This window comes from Eumetopias jubatus, unplaced genomic scaffold (assembly GCF_037043125.1).
Source record: "Eumetopias jubatus isolate StellerSeaLion01/CBP00866 unplaced genomic scaffold, mEumJub1_p1.0 scaffold_16, whole genome shotgun sequence".
NCBI classification, from domain to species: Eukaryota; Metazoa; Chordata; class Mammalia; order Carnivora; family Otariidae; genus Eumetopias; species Eumetopias jubatus.
In genome coordinates, this window is record NW_028274822.1 from 55432616 (window position 1) to 55449991 (window position 17376).

At 40.9% G+C, this 17376-nt stretch overlaps 1 protein-coding gene across 5 annotated transcripts in view; it reads right to left on the bottom strand.

Moving 5' to 3' along the window:
• Positions 1-498: 498 nt before the first annotated feature.
• EPB41L3 (erythrocyte membrane protein band 4.1 like 3) overlaps positions 499-17376 on the bottom strand; it is a 148750-nt gene continuing 131872 nt past the window's right edge. For 4 of the 5 annotated variants that reach the window (XM_028123935.2, XM_088019618.1, XM_028123937.2 and 1 more), the window contains 7 exons: positions 13648-13839; positions 5253-5636; positions 4327-4458; positions 3751-3849; positions 3236-3316; positions 2845-2961; positions 499-1627 (listed from right to left, as the gene is read on the bottom strand). In XM_028123935.2, the coding sequence (XP_027979736.1) occupies positions 2851-2961; positions 3236-3316; positions 3751-3849; positions 4327-4458; positions 5253-5636; positions 13648-13839 (999 nt within the window). In that variant the 3' untranslated portion in view covers positions 499-1627; positions 2845-2850. Of the gene's footprint in view, positions 1628-2844; positions 2962-3235; positions 3317-3750; positions 3850-4326; positions 4459-5252; positions 5637-6287; positions 6411-6922; positions 7658-8621; positions 8721-9096; positions 9172-13647; positions 13840-17376 lie in introns of all 5 variants that reach the window. The other variant, XM_088019619.1, reaches the window with a different exon arrangement.

Here is a 17376-nt window from a genome sequence, read left to right on the forward strand (position 1 = left end):
TCAGCAAGCTCAGTGTGACACAGTAGTATAGGCCAGCAAGTGCAGTTAGGTGTTAGATTGCCTGGCCTGAAGGAGTTTGATGTGAATGAGCTGTGGGAACACACTGCACGGGCCCTTCTAGAATGCTGCGGCTAATCTGTTCCACTATGGAGCTGACATGTGTGAGAGAGGTGTCTCTCCAGTAGATTAAAAGCAGCCAGAAACACTGGGTTTATTGGCAAACCTCCTTTCTTATAAAAAAACTAACTTAGAAGATGAGACTCTGTGGTAACTAGTTTTACTTTTTAAGGCCTTCCTAGGCAACCAAACATTTATGTGTATGTATTCTGTTTCCTGTCTCCCATACCTTGAAGGGTCCATACACTGTGTCACCATAGGCACATTTTGTCCTGTAAAAAGACAAGCTCTATACAATGCAGAGGAATGAGAGCTCTGATGTCATGCGCATGCTACTAAACACAGACAATACTGAAATTATTACACATGGAGAATCAGAGCTTTAAATGCATTTACCATTTTTATTTTGCTATGCAGAAACATACATTCACCATGGGCTGTGTGATGCAGTTGACAGTGTAATGGAGAATATATCTTTTTGAAGGCTATTTATAACTAAACACTAAATAGTTTAATTACAGTGGAAATTCTGTACAATTTAAGGCTTGGCTCTGAACTAGATTGTAAATATGGACCAGATTTGGAAATAAAACACTTTTTTCTTTTTCCAGTAAAAGAAGTAAAGTCCAACTTAAAAACACAAGGAAGAAGAAACGAAGAGAGAAAACAAAGCAACAGAAGCCCAACAGCTTTTTCTGGAGTGAAATTCCATAATATCGTAAACTAACAAAAACAGGTTTTCTTCCCCCAAATAATGACAATTTACATATTTAGGACTTGTTAGGGAAATCTTGGAAGCTTTCCAGGTTGGACGCAGACCAAAGTAAACAAGGAAGAAATCACATTAATATGCTAAAATCAGTACTACCTTATAACGAATCAAATTAGATACACAAAGCAGGATTGTAAGCATTAAATATTTCCAGAGGATTGAGAGTCGTTGCTGTGTATGGGTGAGAATAATAAAACCAGGTGAAACAAGTACGAGATTCAAGTTGTTTACTGAATAAACTCGGTTATTGGCACATCTAATCTGGGATAAACCTGACACATCGGACCTAGACAGCTTCTAGCATTTTAGGGTAATCTTCATTTGTCTGTAAACAAAAGATCTGTCACCTAAGAAATTGCGATTTTGTTTAGACTTTAATAATAAACTATGAAAGGCATGAATTGTTTATGTGTTACATGAGATCACGGTTTATATTGTTGGTTATGAACGTGCAGGTATAGCTGAAAACTTAGACACTTGGTGGAAATTAAAAAATGCTACTCTTTTGTAATTTTATCGTTGCTTCATGCAATATCAGTTTTGTGATGCTGATTCGGATTGCTTTATTATGGGAAGATCTCTCTGCCAGTGTCTTTATTAATGGTCAAGGTCAGTTCTTCTGGGTTGAATTTTCCATGGGCAGATACAAGTCAGTTGGGTTAGAAGAGGGAACTCCATATAGGCTCTGGTTTTCCTAATGGTTTGCATGACTGGATTCATGTGCAGGCTAAGTTATTCCTGTAGGAAAGAGATTTGATCAGTTACTCCTTGGAAAACACCCGAGAGTCTTCCACAGATTAAGGCCACACACACACACAAAAAATCATCTTGCAGGTTATTACATGCACTTTTTGACAACATACTGTAAAATTCCTGCGTAAGTCACTGATATGCGTTCTCTTACGTAACTACAACATGACCCAAGCGGCTGAAGCTCACTGGAGAACCCTTTTTCTGCTTTCTGTCTTCCGAATAACATGATTAATTTGAACATAATGAGTGACCTTTTTCTTTTTCTTTAAGGGAGGCCGCTATTCAACGTATAGTCTCTAAACCAACATTCGAGAACTTCCTTATTTCATTTATACATGTAAAGCGTTTAAGAGACTTTTGTCACATAACCAAGTGTGCAAGTAGCTTGACAGTTGCATTCAGCATTCAAAGCCCTCTGGGGATGCTCTGGGCCCATGAGTTCTTGCAAGGCAGGTGAGTGTGCATAGCAAGTCTGTGCACACACAGAAGATGCTATCTGCTCCCAATGCCAGCCAAACAGCCGTTGAAAAGACATGCACACACTTCCTAGAGAAAAGCAGGAATCCAAGGCTGCATTTTTGCCTCCTCCTGAGACATGATGCTATACTAAGAGAAAAAAAAAGTCCCAAAGAATACAGAAAATATAAGACATCCAAAATCAAAGTGAATGCCCAGGTTTCAAATTCAGAAACAAAGCAAAACGAGAGCATAAATAGAAGCATAACCAAACATAGTCGCAGAGAAAGCTGCAACGAATGGGGTAATGTTGCCGTCCAAAGGAAAAAGGGGTACCTTTTATTTCCCTGGTATGTGGAACACACAGATTGTACCTTCCAGAACAAAGTGGCCTTCATTCTGATTAGGCCACATGGCAAGTGAAATCAAATCGGACACTTCGAATTTGGATAACGAAGAGCACAGGGCACGAATGAAAAAGAAACACCAGCGAGACCATGCAAGCAAAGAATGCTTCTTTCTTGATCCTCTACCTGGCAGAACATGTAAAAAAAGTCCACAGTATGGAACCCCCAAATCTGAAACAAACCAGCACCCACAAACCAATTCTGCACCCCCTTGGTGAGCAGCCCTGCCAATGCCAGTGAGAGAAGAAAGGAGGAAGAGACAGGGGAAGGACAGAGGGAAGTGGCCCCATGCTACATGCCAGCCAAGGCCAAGCCTAGAGAATCAGCGTCACCTCTTACCTGGGGTCAATCCTCTCCATCTTCTGGTGTGATCTCTGTCTCTTTATGGACCACTACTTTGGTCACTGACATGTCAGGGTGCTGCTCTTTGGCCTCTTTAATTGCCTGAGCCAGCGCCTATCCCCAGGAAATCACAGAAGGGCAAAGACAAAAAGGAGGTAGAACATGCCATGATCAGTAGCAAGGTGGAGACTTACGAGCTAGATCTATACACGCAATTTACAAATGAGGTACAATGATTGCAAAAGGAATCAGACATTGCATATTGAAAAGTTACTTCAGAAAACTGTTTAGACTGCATGACGGACTAGAAGAACAACACTGGGAAGAGTGGGGCGGACCAGTGTCCCTGTTTCTCCGCCAAGGTACTGACCATTCTCACGCACACTACCTGGTCATGGTCAATGTCGGCATCTCCCGTGATGACTATCCGCTTTTCAATTCTTGTCTCTGAAATGCCTCCTTTCACAGTCTGCAAGGGACAGACAAACATTACAAAGTTACCCACCTGGAAGAACGATCATGGTTCAGTGGGGGAAATAGCCGGAAATGCTAACAGAGTTTTAACTAACAGCATTCGTGAAGAGTTGAAACAATTCTTTGGCAATTACTTAAAATCGTCAATTTCAGAAGTGAAACTAAAATGGAGTCCTTTGGGTGTGGCTGGCCAGTGTTTCTGGAACACCGACCATATGCTAAGGACTAGAGTTCGTGTTAAGCAAGGGATTTCAGAATGCACATTCCTAAACAGAAATGAGCACATAAGGGCAAATGCCCCATAGACAGAGTGGGCGTGAGATGCAGCTGTCTGGGCATCCTGGCAGTCACGTAACTCTGCCTGTGCAGCCCAACTGGGAAGAAGTTCCGTGTAAGTGCCTTCCTTTTATCTGTCCTCACTCCACTTACTTTGGTGATGTGGGTGGTGGTCGTGGTACTGGTGGTTTCAGATGTGATCGTCTGTGCACTCATTAGCACGCCTGGCTCCAAATCCGCACCAGCATCAACCTACAGAAGCAAAGGGACAGACACCACACTCAAATACTTATGTTAGGTCAGGGCATCACAATGACTCAGTCATCTCCCACAATCACTGTGTTGTCCAGTCGGCATACGGGAGCAGCGGCCCTCCGGACAAACTCACCCGAACATGGCCAGACATAACCACCATTAAAAAACTGGGACTTGAGAAATGTCAGTAGGGTCTGCTTGAGCTAATATTTTTCCTTATCTACGGCTAGAGAAATAGGTTCCTGAGCCTTGTTCTACATTTTGAGATATATGAAGACCTGTTTAAGTCACCTGATGTTTCTGGATCAGTAATAAAGTTTTAATTAATACCATTATCACTCTTGATATACACAGTTTAGCTGCTGTGTCCTCTGAGTCTCATGAATTAAATGTCATCTAGTTATACTAGAATGCAGTAAGCCACTAAAGGGGCAAAACAAAGTGCCAGGGCTCTGGCCTTCACAGACTTCTTACCTGTGATGATTCATATGTGATGGTTTTTGTTTCCGTGTGAACGACCGGTACTTCCTTGGTAGAAATTTCTAGCTTTACTCCTCCTGGTGAAACACTACCAAAACTGCTGGTTTCTGTCTTCACAGTTGATGACTGTACCAACAGGAAGTAGGCAGAGCCTGCTATTATAGTTTGCACAAAGACATGATTTTGTACCCGTCCCCCCCCCCGGTGGGTATGGATAAGCACAGGTTAGTATGAAATAAATGTTTATGTATAACATGGGGAGGGTAAATTGAGGAATGAGGCAGACACCAGGTCAGTCTTTCAGAATTCCATAGACTTTTTTTTTTTTTTTAACATGGGATATTCCAGGTAAAGGAAAGCATTTGGAAAGAAATGTTTACTGAACTCTTTTTACACTCCCCTCCTCTACCACCTAAACTAATAAGTCAAAAATCAATTAGCCTTTTATTTAATAACTTCTTAGAAAGAAGGAACAAATACAAAGACATCAACTGTTCCCTACTCCATATACTTCAGGAATCTCAGTAAAAGAGATAAAGAAGAAAGTTCTGGCATTTGGTACCAAGGGAAGCATGGTTTTTGGTCCTTCTGGGGAAGTACACTTATCAAAAATAAATTTATCAAATTTTCTATATCTTGGCTGGCCATGCATTCCCCGGGCCAATAATTACAATGAAGGCAGGAACTGTTTCCTGGAACCACACGTTATTAATTATTAAATATGTTTGCATGTGACCCCAAAGATGGAGACCAGCATGGAGACCCTATTGCCATGCAAGAGGGAAATGAGAGGAGAAACAAACTGCACTTGGAGAAGGCAGAAAATTAAGCTTAGCTCCCCCCTTTAAGCTTAACTAAATTTCAGGGACTCACAGATCAGTTTTACATCAGTGCTGAAAGCAATGTCAACTACTAGTTACCTCAAAATGAGGTTTCTGTTCCCAAGTTTCAGAAACGTGGATTGTTGCACTCTGCTCCTCCACTGGCTCTTGGGGAGCAGTGGCCGTCTCTTCCTGTTTGAGGACAGCTTTCTCGGCCACCTCCCCCTTCTCCTCCTTAGCTCCCTCCATCAGAGCAGAGCCCTCCTTCCCTTTCAAGCTAGAAGCATCAGCAGATGCTGCCTGGGCTCCAGCAGCCAAGTCATCTCCAGCCACATAAGAGGCATCCCCACTCGCATGCACATTCATCACATGTCGTTCCTCCACCAACACGGTTTCCTGCACAACCTTCTCGGTGCTAAGTGGCTGGGGGTGCTGGCTTGTTTCTGCCTCTACCTTGCTGGACACAGTCTTGGTTTCCATTTTCTGCATGGGAAAAGATTGTGGTGTCAGTGTGACTTTCCACAAACCAAAGGTGAAAACACAAAAGTCAAAACAAAAACAGCCACTCACCAGGGCACCTTAAAGCCAGTGTCAAGTGCTCATGACCAGAAATGCTTATAGAAAATATAAATTAGCTTGCATTCCTCCCACCAGGGTCTTGGATGAGTGCCCCCTGCCCTGACACACTTCCCCCCCGCCCCCCCCCCCCCGCCAAGCCTGTGTTGCTATGTTGGGATAGCCACAGATGAAACAGGATGTGGATAAAACGCAATGAAAACAAAACAAAATGAAAGCACTGTAGCGTGTTCCCATTGGTTCTGGCAGCTTTCTGAGACCTAACAGGTGACATAAAATGCTTAAAAAAATTAAATGCTATGAAACTTTTTCAACACGACTGCTGAAATCTGAATTTTGAATATCTGAAGTATGTTCTAGTGATGCAACTAAAGGCACATGACAGCTATGCCAAGCAGGCACAAAGGAAAACCACCGAAGATACCTCTGAGGTGTTTAAGGCAAAGCCACTTGAGCAAAACACACACACACTCACTCACACATACGTGCACACACCAAAAAGGCTAAGAAAGGCAAATAGGCAGCGTCAAGAACACCAAAGAGGAAGCAATTGGCCACCTGAACCCAGCTTTGAGAAGTAGAAGTAACCCCTCCTATGAATTCTGTTGGTTTTCTTGCAGACTCTAATAAACTGAAGATTTCAGAGCCATCCATGAGCTTTTCAGCAGAAGACTGTTTAGTCTGAGTGAACAAAGAAACGGACAGTCAAGCACAGAGACAGGAACATAGGTGGGCACATTCACATTCACAGCTGGTTAGACAAAACTGTAGGGGAGGAAGGAGGGAGGAGGGAGGAGGGAGGAGGGACTCTACCATACAGATTTTGAAAACGGAAAAGGATGGGAAACAAAATAGCAAATTGAGGCGACCATGAGCTCTGGTTTGGGAAAGCAGAGAGTTATTAGGATACGGGCGGTGCTGGTTTAAGCAGACCATTCTCCCTTCATTGCAAGCCCCAGGAGCACTACCAACCACATCTCGGGATCAGGGAGCTGGAAATAAAATGGAAAGTGTTTTAACGCTTACACGGTATTGATCTAACCATGAAAAAAAGTAAAAAGCTTGGGTCGGCTGCTCTCAACATAAAGCCAAACAGCAAGAGGAACAGAAAAGTTGAGGGTGGAAGGGCACTGCCTCAAAAAAATGTCATGCTAGAATCTGAAACGGTGGCCCAAATGAAAGGCACTGGTTACCACAACTTGGGACGTGGCCGACTCGGTAACGTAACGAGCAGTGGCCACGGTGACGGCCGGTTCCTGGGAGTATCTCCACTCGGACAGGCTCTTTCGCCTGGGACCAAAGAGTCCCACTCTCAGGACCTCGACTTCGGGTGGCGGCTCCGTCCTGCTGAGGTGTGTGCTGTCCAGCCCCGCGTGGGGCCCCGTGTCCCGGCCCGGCTGTGGGGCTTTCTGCAGCTCTTCTTCCTCGGGGCTCGGACGCCGGGACTCGGCTTCCTTGATGGGAGCCAGGGATTCGGACAATTTCCGTTTGGGGGTGTGGACCTCGGGTCCTCTTTTCGATTTCTCGTCAGGGCCGGCATCCAGGACCTCGTAATCGGCCATGCCTGGAATGATCTTCACAGACTCTGACAACCCTCTGTCTGTTTTTGGAAAGGCTTCCGGACTGCAGGGCTGCACCCCCTTCTCCCCCTCCTTGGCTTTTCCAGTCATGGTAACGATCTTCCCCGATACAGTGTCATAGGATTTTCCTAGAGTGTATAGTTTCTGTTTGCTCTCTCCTCTCAACTGCATTTCCTGGGCCAAGTCATCGAAGCTCTGCATTTCAAGGGCACCGGATCTTAACAGATCGGCAGGGATGTCACCACTTCTACTGCTCACGGTCACCACCTTGTAAGTCACAATCTTTTTCGAATCACCATCAACTACCTCAGTGGGTACTTTATCTACAATAACCCAATCCTCTGTGCCCTATATTTGAAATATAAAAGCTAAATTAGAAATTCTGATGTTCTCATTTCTAAAATAAGAATCCTTTAAGAAAACCAGGGCAAAAGCTACACTGCGATGTGACTGCACAGGGCTGGTGTTAATGTCTAAGGATTATGGTCACAAAGCTCTTCTTATCTGAAATTTACAAACTCTAGCCTTCAACTTGGAATACAGTCTGCACGTAGAATTGCAATTGCAGATTTCTTTAAGCAGGAACATACCTTGGTGGTAAGTGTTTGCAAGACTCTATTTGACCTTATGCTAACCGTCTGATCATTTTGTATTTCAAGAGTAAATGACATTACTGAAGTTGTTGTACGAGTCATTTAGCTTGTATGGGCACAAAAAGACCATTTTCCAGGACAACTATAACACTGCACTTCACATCTGCTGTTTTCACAAAGAACTCGCCAGCATCCCATGAATTTCTGTGAATACCATTTCTCATGTTTGTAAATTCTACTTCCTCATATAGAAGGACTGAATCCACTACAGCACTTATTATTCAATAAACACTGAGCGTGCCCTACTCAAGACACTGCCAGGAAGTATCTCCTACCGCTGGGGCATTGTTGGAGCCTCTTATCAACAGCTCATGGTGATCTGTACCGTGTTCCAATCTGACTTACAAGCGAAGTTCATCATCTGAGTAGTTTCTTTGCCACTTTTCTTAGTACTTAGTTCCAATACAGCAGAAGAAATGAAAGTTAAGAGACTTGTATTTGAGAAGGCTACTAGGGATGAGACCAGGCAGTGGACTAGTCTAACAGATCAGGAAGGGAAGAAAAACCAAACCGGGGCAATTGAGCACCTTGATTTACATTTTAAACGACAGCGTTTTCTATTTGCATAGGAATCTAGAAATGTGTGTGCCTTATGAAGAAAAATTACAGATCGGTCTACATGCTGGTGCTGGATTAAAGCAAATGAACTGAAAAATAACCTCTAGGGTCGATGGGACAGTTTTCTGGAAAATGATTTGATGAGAGGTAACCACAGAGCCCGCAGAATCTCCTTCCTGCATTTTCTTTATCAGACTCGGCTAGTGGGAAGACCAATAAAAGTTCAGAACTTTCAAAATCAGTCAAGGTCATCTAAGTTAGTTATCACTCTATGGGTAGAGCGGACAGTGAAAAGTACAATAATATTATTGGAAAGCATCATCATAATGCTTCCATGACCACACACAGCTATAGTCACTGAGAAGCAAGGGTGTAAGGTACTGATGGCTAACTGATAACCAAAATAGTAAGAAAATTCCCTTTCCCCTCCCCAGAATCTAAGCAAAAATGACATACCTACCTTAGTTTTAAGCGAGGTAGATTTAAAAAGGAAAATAAAAACTAAAGACATTTCAATGACACTGAAAGCTGAAGAGCAATTCCCTTCTGGGAAATTCCTTTATGTTTGTTTTTTACCTGAGACTCAAGGAATGGAGAGCTTCCTTGCTGCAAAAATATAACTTTTTCAGAAATTTCTCTTTCTTCTTTGGTCTGTTTGAATAAAGGGGGTTGGGTTGGAGAAGAGGAAGTAGACAGTTTCCAAAAAAAGGCAAGTTAGGAAGAGAGTTCTTTTACTGTGTTGTACATATAATAGTCATTCATCTCTTTCTGAAGAAGTGAATTATTGCTTATGAATTTGAAAAGTGGTCTGAAACCATCTCAAAGTTTCATGATCATGTCCCCAAAGTAACAGATTATTTTCTGAAGCTCCAGTGTTTGACTCACACGTTTTCCACTTCTGTAAACACAAAACATGCAAGAGCCAAAGAAAGATCTCCTTGGCATTCACAGTGTCTAGGCCAGTCATGTGCAAAACTGTAGAAGTGAGGAGTAAAAGAAAATGTGAAGATTAAAAAAAAAATTAAGTGAGGAAAAAAATCCTCACTCCTACATCTGACAAACTCTTGACTGCATTCCCCACTGACGTGCTGGCTTCATCCCGGGCAAGGAAATACACACGGGCCACCACCATCAGCTACTAGCTCAAGTAAACCCAGTCAGACCTAGATTGATTCCTTTATTATCCCACAGAAAACAAAGTATACTCAAAATTTATAGCTTTATTTGAACTTTCATAAGATGGTGAATAACTTTAAAAAGTCAATTTCAAAATATCTTTGTGAAAAATTAAGTACTTTAAGTCACACTTTAACATGTAACATTAAGAAAGGCTGAGGTAAATATGCCATGTTAGCAACTAGCTTCTTCCTTTTACCTACTTTCTAGTCCTTCCTTTAGTATTGAGTAGGAATAATTCAAGTGGCAATATACTAGCCACCGAGCCGATCTCTGTGCATAGCGTATAGATAGCTCCATGGAGTACTGACAGAAAGGGTGTTCAAGAAGAGTAATCTAAAAAATCATAACAGAAAGCCCAAAGTTTCTAAAAGGACAGAATTTTTAAAATAAATCCTATTGTAAACAACATAATTTAATGAGATTTACTATTCCTATATGTGTACAAACCTATCAGTACTACTTTTAATAGTTTGCCTGTAAGAGTTTGTAAGGGTACATCTGGAATATTCTCCTGAAGGACCTGCTGGCAAATTTTGATAGCATCGTTTTCCTATGCCCCTTTTTCAATGAAGAACAAGTAAGATATTTCTGAAGGGGAAAAAAAAAAAATCAGCCCTCTCCCTCCCCATTTTGGAGAAAGATATTGGAAAAGACAAAATGTAACATGTATAATCATTAAATATGGATTTTTGTTTTGTTTGTTTTACTTTCAATTGTAGCCTCTTTTTCAGAGAGAAATAAGAAACAGGAAGGAAAAGTCAAAATTATAGGTACTTTTCAGAATACCACTGCCAGGCCTCTAATTATAACCAATGAGCTAAATATTATTCCTAAGATGAAAGCTTAAAAAAAATAATAGGAGAAAAACAGTGGTTTTTAGCATATCCTGTTATCTGACATCAACTAATTTCAAAATTGCCTTTGTCTATAATGAAAGTATCAACACAGTCTGCATTCTGAACTGTGTGTGTCTGCTGAGAGAAAAGGGTAACATAAGGGATAGGTCTCAAAATAAAATCCTATAGATGGTCAACCTCAATTGTTATTTCAGCTAAAGACACGTGAAAGGATGCTGATAAAGAAAGAAAAGCTGATAATCGAAATGTTCACTTTTATCACGGGTTAGAAGAGAGTTAGCTGTATACTCCAAACATTTTTAGTTACTTAGACATTCATCACTATATCATAATTGGGAGACGAGGCCCTTATACTGGCATGCAAAATGTACAGAGGTACTACTCACTCTCAGGGGGCCAGGGATTTGTGCAGAGCCATGGCCCCTGTTCTCCCTGGGCCAGGGTGTTCTCAAACTGGGCTGTGCGTTAGAATTGTGTGGAGATCTTTTAAAATAATAGTACTACGTGGGGGTGCAGCTCAGACGAATGAAATCAGTCTCTGATTTAATAGATCCTAGGCCCAGTATTTTTAAGACTTCCCATAGGTAATTTTAATATGTACCTAGAGTTGCATGCATCCCAAGGCCTGGATGGAAAGTCAGAGAAGTCAGATTTGGAGAATGAAGACAACTCTCCCTATCCACAAAGAGATGATCATAGTGAATGGTTTTTCTCCCCCCACCCAATTTGAGACCTATACAAAACCTGACTAGCAAGAGTAGAACTGGAGTAGAAAGCAGACGTATGCACAAAGAGAGTCGATCCCACTTATTCAAAGTAATTATGTTCAATAAAATCCCCATGAACAGTGAGTTAGTGAATACTGAACCATTGATTTTATGGGAAACACATGGTTAAGGCTCCTGTGAGTCTCTGGTCATGATACCTGTCATCAACTGTTCAATACATAACCTTGTTTTGTATGTGTTTTTGTTTAAAGACTCCTTATTTAATACGTATTATTGATCCGTTAACATTGAACTCACGTCCAACAGCACTCTAACTTATTCCTGAATGAGACTTCTTTAACACATATATTTTCCCAAAAGGCAAGTGACAGCCTTCTTGTGCTTAGGAACACTAGCTCGCACTTCAGGGCTATGTCTGGGGGTCATCTGAAGTGGCAAAATCACCCAGGGAAACACAAAAACATGGCACTAAATAGGCCTGAAGAGCACATTTATTAACAGTATGGGAACTGAAACAGGAAGGCAGGGCCCTGCCTTGTGCAACCAAAGTTGGGAACATGTGTGGTTGAGACGCAAAGTTGTCACCACTCTGTGTCTGTCTGCAGATGACTGGGAAAGTGCCATTAAGGCTGATTTTAGGGTTACAATGAATTCCAGTGAGTAGGCTAATGTGCAACTATGGAATCTGTGAATCGGGAGGATCACCCGTGCTAAGCTTACGTGCCATAAGACTACCACCTGCGTTGACAAACAGGCTGATATTGGCACTGCAGAAGCACTAATGGGTACTGCCTTTTGGTTGGGGTTTGGAAACTTTTAGTATTCAAGTGACCACAAGGGCATATAACTCTAGCATGGACTCAGTGTAGGAGCATCACCAAAGGCTGTCATGGGAAATATCTGTGGACAGAGACATACCCGGAGGCCTTCACGGACCATACATCTATGCCTCCTGTTTGGTGGGCCCTGTATATGGGCTTGTCTATGTTCCAAAGTGTGCAGTGCTTTGGGGCCTCCTTACTACTTATCTGCTATTAACTCAGTATTTGAAAGTTGAAACCACTGGCAATAAAATTCCCATCTTATAGTAAACATACACAATAGTCTTAGAATATAATCACCACTACTCACTATATATATACTCACTATATATTACTCAAGTCATCTGAATGAAACAGCTATGTAATGGTACAGGAATGCTTTGGCAACAGTACTTTTCATCTATTCTGCATAAAAGGGCCCTTTCCAAAGTAATTCAAATGGATTCATACCTTGTCACGTTTCAGCTGGGATTGGAATTATCATGAATATAGTGATTTGTGGTCACTTTTGATAAACAGCTTTCAAGGGAAGTTTAGAAAATGACCAAAATGAGTGTCATTATATTCTTCTTTTCACTGCAAGGACCTAAACATTGCATATAGACTACCACTTAAAGGGTTTTTCTCCCATAGAGGCCTAAGTTTTGATTTCTTTCTGTTCTATCTCAGCTTTCTGGACAAATATGTTACAACAAGAGTCTTGATAAGAAAGAAGTTAATCAGTATAATGCTAGAAAGATGCAGTTATTAAAAAACTACTTCTTTTCAAAGACAGATAAAGCAAGATGGTGTCTAATAGCTGACAGTCAGATGAGCACCACTGATATTTGTGGGTCCCACAGTGGGAGCCCCGAAGTAGGGTCCGCTGAATCCTCACAGTCTGGCTCTACATTTAAAGAGAGCTTTCCAATATGGAACACTCTTACTTAAAAAGACATTCTGGCCTCTATGTTCTCTATTAAGAACCAAATAAAAGCTGATTATAAATCAGTTAAAATAATCAGTTATGTATATTTTTAAAAATCGGTTAAAATCAAATCAAAGACAAATTATACCAGCAAAAGCCTGGTGTAGTATTCCCAGAGTAAAACACGTCTTGAGATTCTGTCAACTTCAGATCAGTGTTGAGTCAAACATTAGACAATCTCCCTACGCCTCATCTTGCAACCGATGAGAAACACTCATGAGCTTTCAGGGCACTTCTTAATGCAGCAGAAAAAGCATTTTTCAGAAAAAGTGTCAGTTCATTAAGACAGTATCTCAATTTCTCCCAGCTGTGAAATCTAGGTTCGCAGTTAGAACAAACCAATTTGCATGCACTAGAGTTTCCCTGGGCCTCCTTGTTCATTCCTAAGCACCCTGGGATGTGACTACTCACTCCTCAGCCGCCACATCATTTTACTTTGCAGCTTTTCTTTGGAGCCCAGAGTAGGTCAGTTCCGTTTTTACACAGACAAGTGGCGAGACTGCCTACTCAGAAGCTTGCAAATAAGCACCACCAGTGAGCAGAAGACAATGACAACCCAAAGCCCAAATACCGACCTCTTCGGGGACGAGCGGCTCGATCATAGGCGCATCCTCCTGCCTGGTGGCTAGTCGCACTGGGGAGGTAGAAAGCCTCTTTTCCCATTCATTCGTGATGGCAGTGTCTGTGGAGGTTTCTAAAAAGGTTCTTTTCAGCTCACTAATATTGGTTTGATGTTTCATCAGGTCATCTTGAGTTTTATCTAGCTCCTATATTCAGAACATAAAGAATCCAGCAGTCAACATTTTACATTTGCCTTCCTATTTGTGTTTTTTTTTTTTTTTTTTTTTTAAAGTAACATCAATCTCATTAGTAGTCAAAATAAAAGAATTCTGATCAGGGCTCATAACACAACCACAAGCATTTTGGTGAAAATGTGACATTTCTAAGGAAAAGAGAAGAAAAAAAATCTAGTTCACGCAAGCATAAAAATCAAAAGAGTTCTTAAAGGCAAACTATAAAGAGTTAATTCACATGTAACCAGAAAAAAATGAAAATAAATACACACAGGAAAAAGGATCTATATCTAGGAGAGAGGGAGGAACCAGAGTAGGCTGAGAAGGTATCCCCACTTATTCACAGGTGAGAGCACACAGTTCATGCAACATTGTATGAGCCCACAGATATGCCACTAAAAGAGATGCCGACACACACAAACATGCACTGGTATATACCAATACCAACCTCTAACATAAGATTACTATGTTTGACATACACATTTTCACCCTTTATTCGCTTAATCAGACTATTCTGAAAAAAGTGGAGAAGAAAGGGAAAGGTAAGGGACACGGTAGTCACAGGAACAAACGCCATCCTCCACACTGCACCGACAACATGGGTAACCGCCTACAGAGCATGCTGGAAGACCGGAACACCGGGGACGCACAATGCTTATCACACACTGGGTTTTGCTTTTGCTTTATTTTTAATTTTCTACCTGTGCCTTGAGCTCTGCATCTTCCTCCTGGTCCGACTGCCAGCATCAAGAAAGAGTGGGAAATAAAGTCTTACCATGTAATTGACTCTATGACTGAAAAACTATGGTCTATAGAAACTTGCTAAAAGGGGGTACTGGTTTGCTCTTATATATGGATGCTATTTCTTTCCTATATGCAAGCCCAACACTCTCACACGCAAATTACGATGTTTATTAAGACAGGAGTAAAAGATTCCTTGCTCGGTGGGTCTTTGACACTTTAACCCGGGGACTTCTGAGTGTGATGAGCACACACACATAAGTGGGAGGTGACAGCTAGGGGCTTGGTAGGCTGTCCTTAATGCACAGTAGAAATGGTTCAGGGAAGTGTGGGGACCCACACTAAAACTAAAATTCACAAGAATGGTTAGGATTATCCAATAACGAGAGCTCCCTTGGAATGTATGAATCTTCATAATCCTATGAGGTTACAGCTATTATTATCCCCAACTTGTAGGCCAGAGAACCAAGGCTCAAAGAATTTAACAAAGAGGGTCCCACATTTAAGAATTTCTTGGAACCATGAATTTCTTGAACCCATATACGTAAAAATAAATGAACTTGGGAAGGGAAGAAGCGGATATGTTAAGAAAGTTAAAAAGAAAAAAAAAAAGGAATCAACTACCATCAACATTACCAGCATTTCTTTGAAATGTCAACAGGATCATTGTTGAGTTTTTAAAAAATACAACAGATTTATCTAAAAGCCACTTCATTATCCCGATTTTTCTTTTTTTTTTTTTTAAGATTTTATTTATTTATTTGACAGAGAGAGACATAGCGAGAGAGGGAACACAAGCAGGGGGAGTGGGAGAGGGAGAAGCAGGCTTCCCACTGAGCAGGGAGCCCGATGCGGGGCTCGATCCCAGGACCCTGGGATCATGACCTGAGCCAAAGGCAGATGCTTAATGACTGAGCCCCCCAGGCGCCCCTGTCCTGATTTTTCTAATTGCAAGGATCTGTTTGGTCCTTGGACTGTTGTCCAGGTACCAGAAACGAGGTAACTAGGCCAAGCCACATGTGCAGGCAGTAGTAAAGCTGTGTGTCTCGCTGGTGGTACTCGGACCCAGGTCCACAGGAGGCCCACAGTGTAATTACAGGTAAGAAGAGGAAGACACCCGAGCAGGTGGCCTGCAACACATCAGTCTATCTTGCTCTCAGCCTCCTTATATGCCCATGGGGCAAGACTGCCTACCTAGCACGCCTCACCCAGCACTACTATTGTCCTGGCTCCCGAGAGGAGATAAGGGAAAGTGTTTAAAAAGTGTGAGAAGGCACAGGTAACTCTAACACAGTGCTGGCAACACACTAATGCTTAAGTGTGTGGGGCATTCACAGCTCTTTGTTTTATTTTTAAGCTTTACAGTAACTTATGTTGCATGTATATGTTTGCAGGCTTCAAATGTTATGTAACAACATTTAGAACTACTATAGAAATTTAGAGTATTATTAAAATATTTTTCATTTATGACACACATTAAGATTCCGAGGAAGTTTACTGAATTAACATGTAGCTACATGTAACTAAGAATTCTTATAAAATCAAGATGTAATTTTGTTATAATTTGACACAGAAAATTATTAATTTGTAATAAATTTATATGTGATTGCTTAAAAGAATCTGGATAGTTGTTGTTTTACAATATTATTTTTTAAAATTTCTTTTTAAGTAGGCTCTACGTGCCCAATGTGGGGCTTGAACTCATGACCCCAAGATCAGAATCAGAGTGGCATGCTCTACTGACTGAGCCAGCCAGGTGCCCCTATAATAATAATAATAATAATAATAATAACAACATTATTATTATTATACTTTTCAATGCCAGTGCTGTTATTTTTAACTTTAAAAAATTATGATTCCCAAACTTTGAGATGAACTCTGGCATTTCCCGAGGATGAAAACTCCATTTAAAAAGGTTTTTCTGAAGATATTTTCAATTAAGTATTATACAGATACTATTTACATTTTTAGTTCTTCCTGAAGGTCCTACTAGAAAAGACTGTTCTAACTGGATGACGTAAAAAACAATTCCACAAAGTAAAAAATAAATTCTGTGAGCACTTCAGGAAAGGAACATCTTGGCTTCCATTACTACAGTTTTTACAGAAATTTTAGTTATTTGTAGAGAAGCTTCGAAAAACAACATAAGCACACACGTTTATTTATCCTAAAGAATTCAAAAAGGATAAATGATAGCATAGTATGTTTCCTATCACTGTTCAATGTGATCACTTTTTTTTTTTTTTGGAATAGAGTACTAACAGTAATTTGCTAATTTTTCCTTCCTTAGAGAATCCACTTCTTTTGAGTGACCTAGGTTATATCCATCTTGTTTACAAAAATAAGAGAATTATTATTTTAATAATTATTATTTGACCATTTGGGATTTAAAAATATATCTGTATCTAGTAAATAAGCTAATTAAATTAATTGTGACCCTCCTTCTCACTCATGGCTATCACACACAAACAGCCTCTCATTTGGGAAAGGGGAATATATATATATATATATATATTTTTTTTTTAAGTATTATTGGTTTAGCCAAAGGTTCTCAAAATGTGATTCTAAAATGGCAGAGTCAACATCCCTGGGAACTTGTTAGAAAGGCAAATTCTGGAGTCCCACCCTAGACCTTCTTCTTTTGCACAAGAAACATGAGAAGGGGACCCTGCCAGAGGATTCTGATGCAGGCCAGAGTTTGAGAACCACTGGCTTAGGCAATAGAATATATTTACTTCCTCCTTTCAAAGTAAGAATTTCTCTCCACTC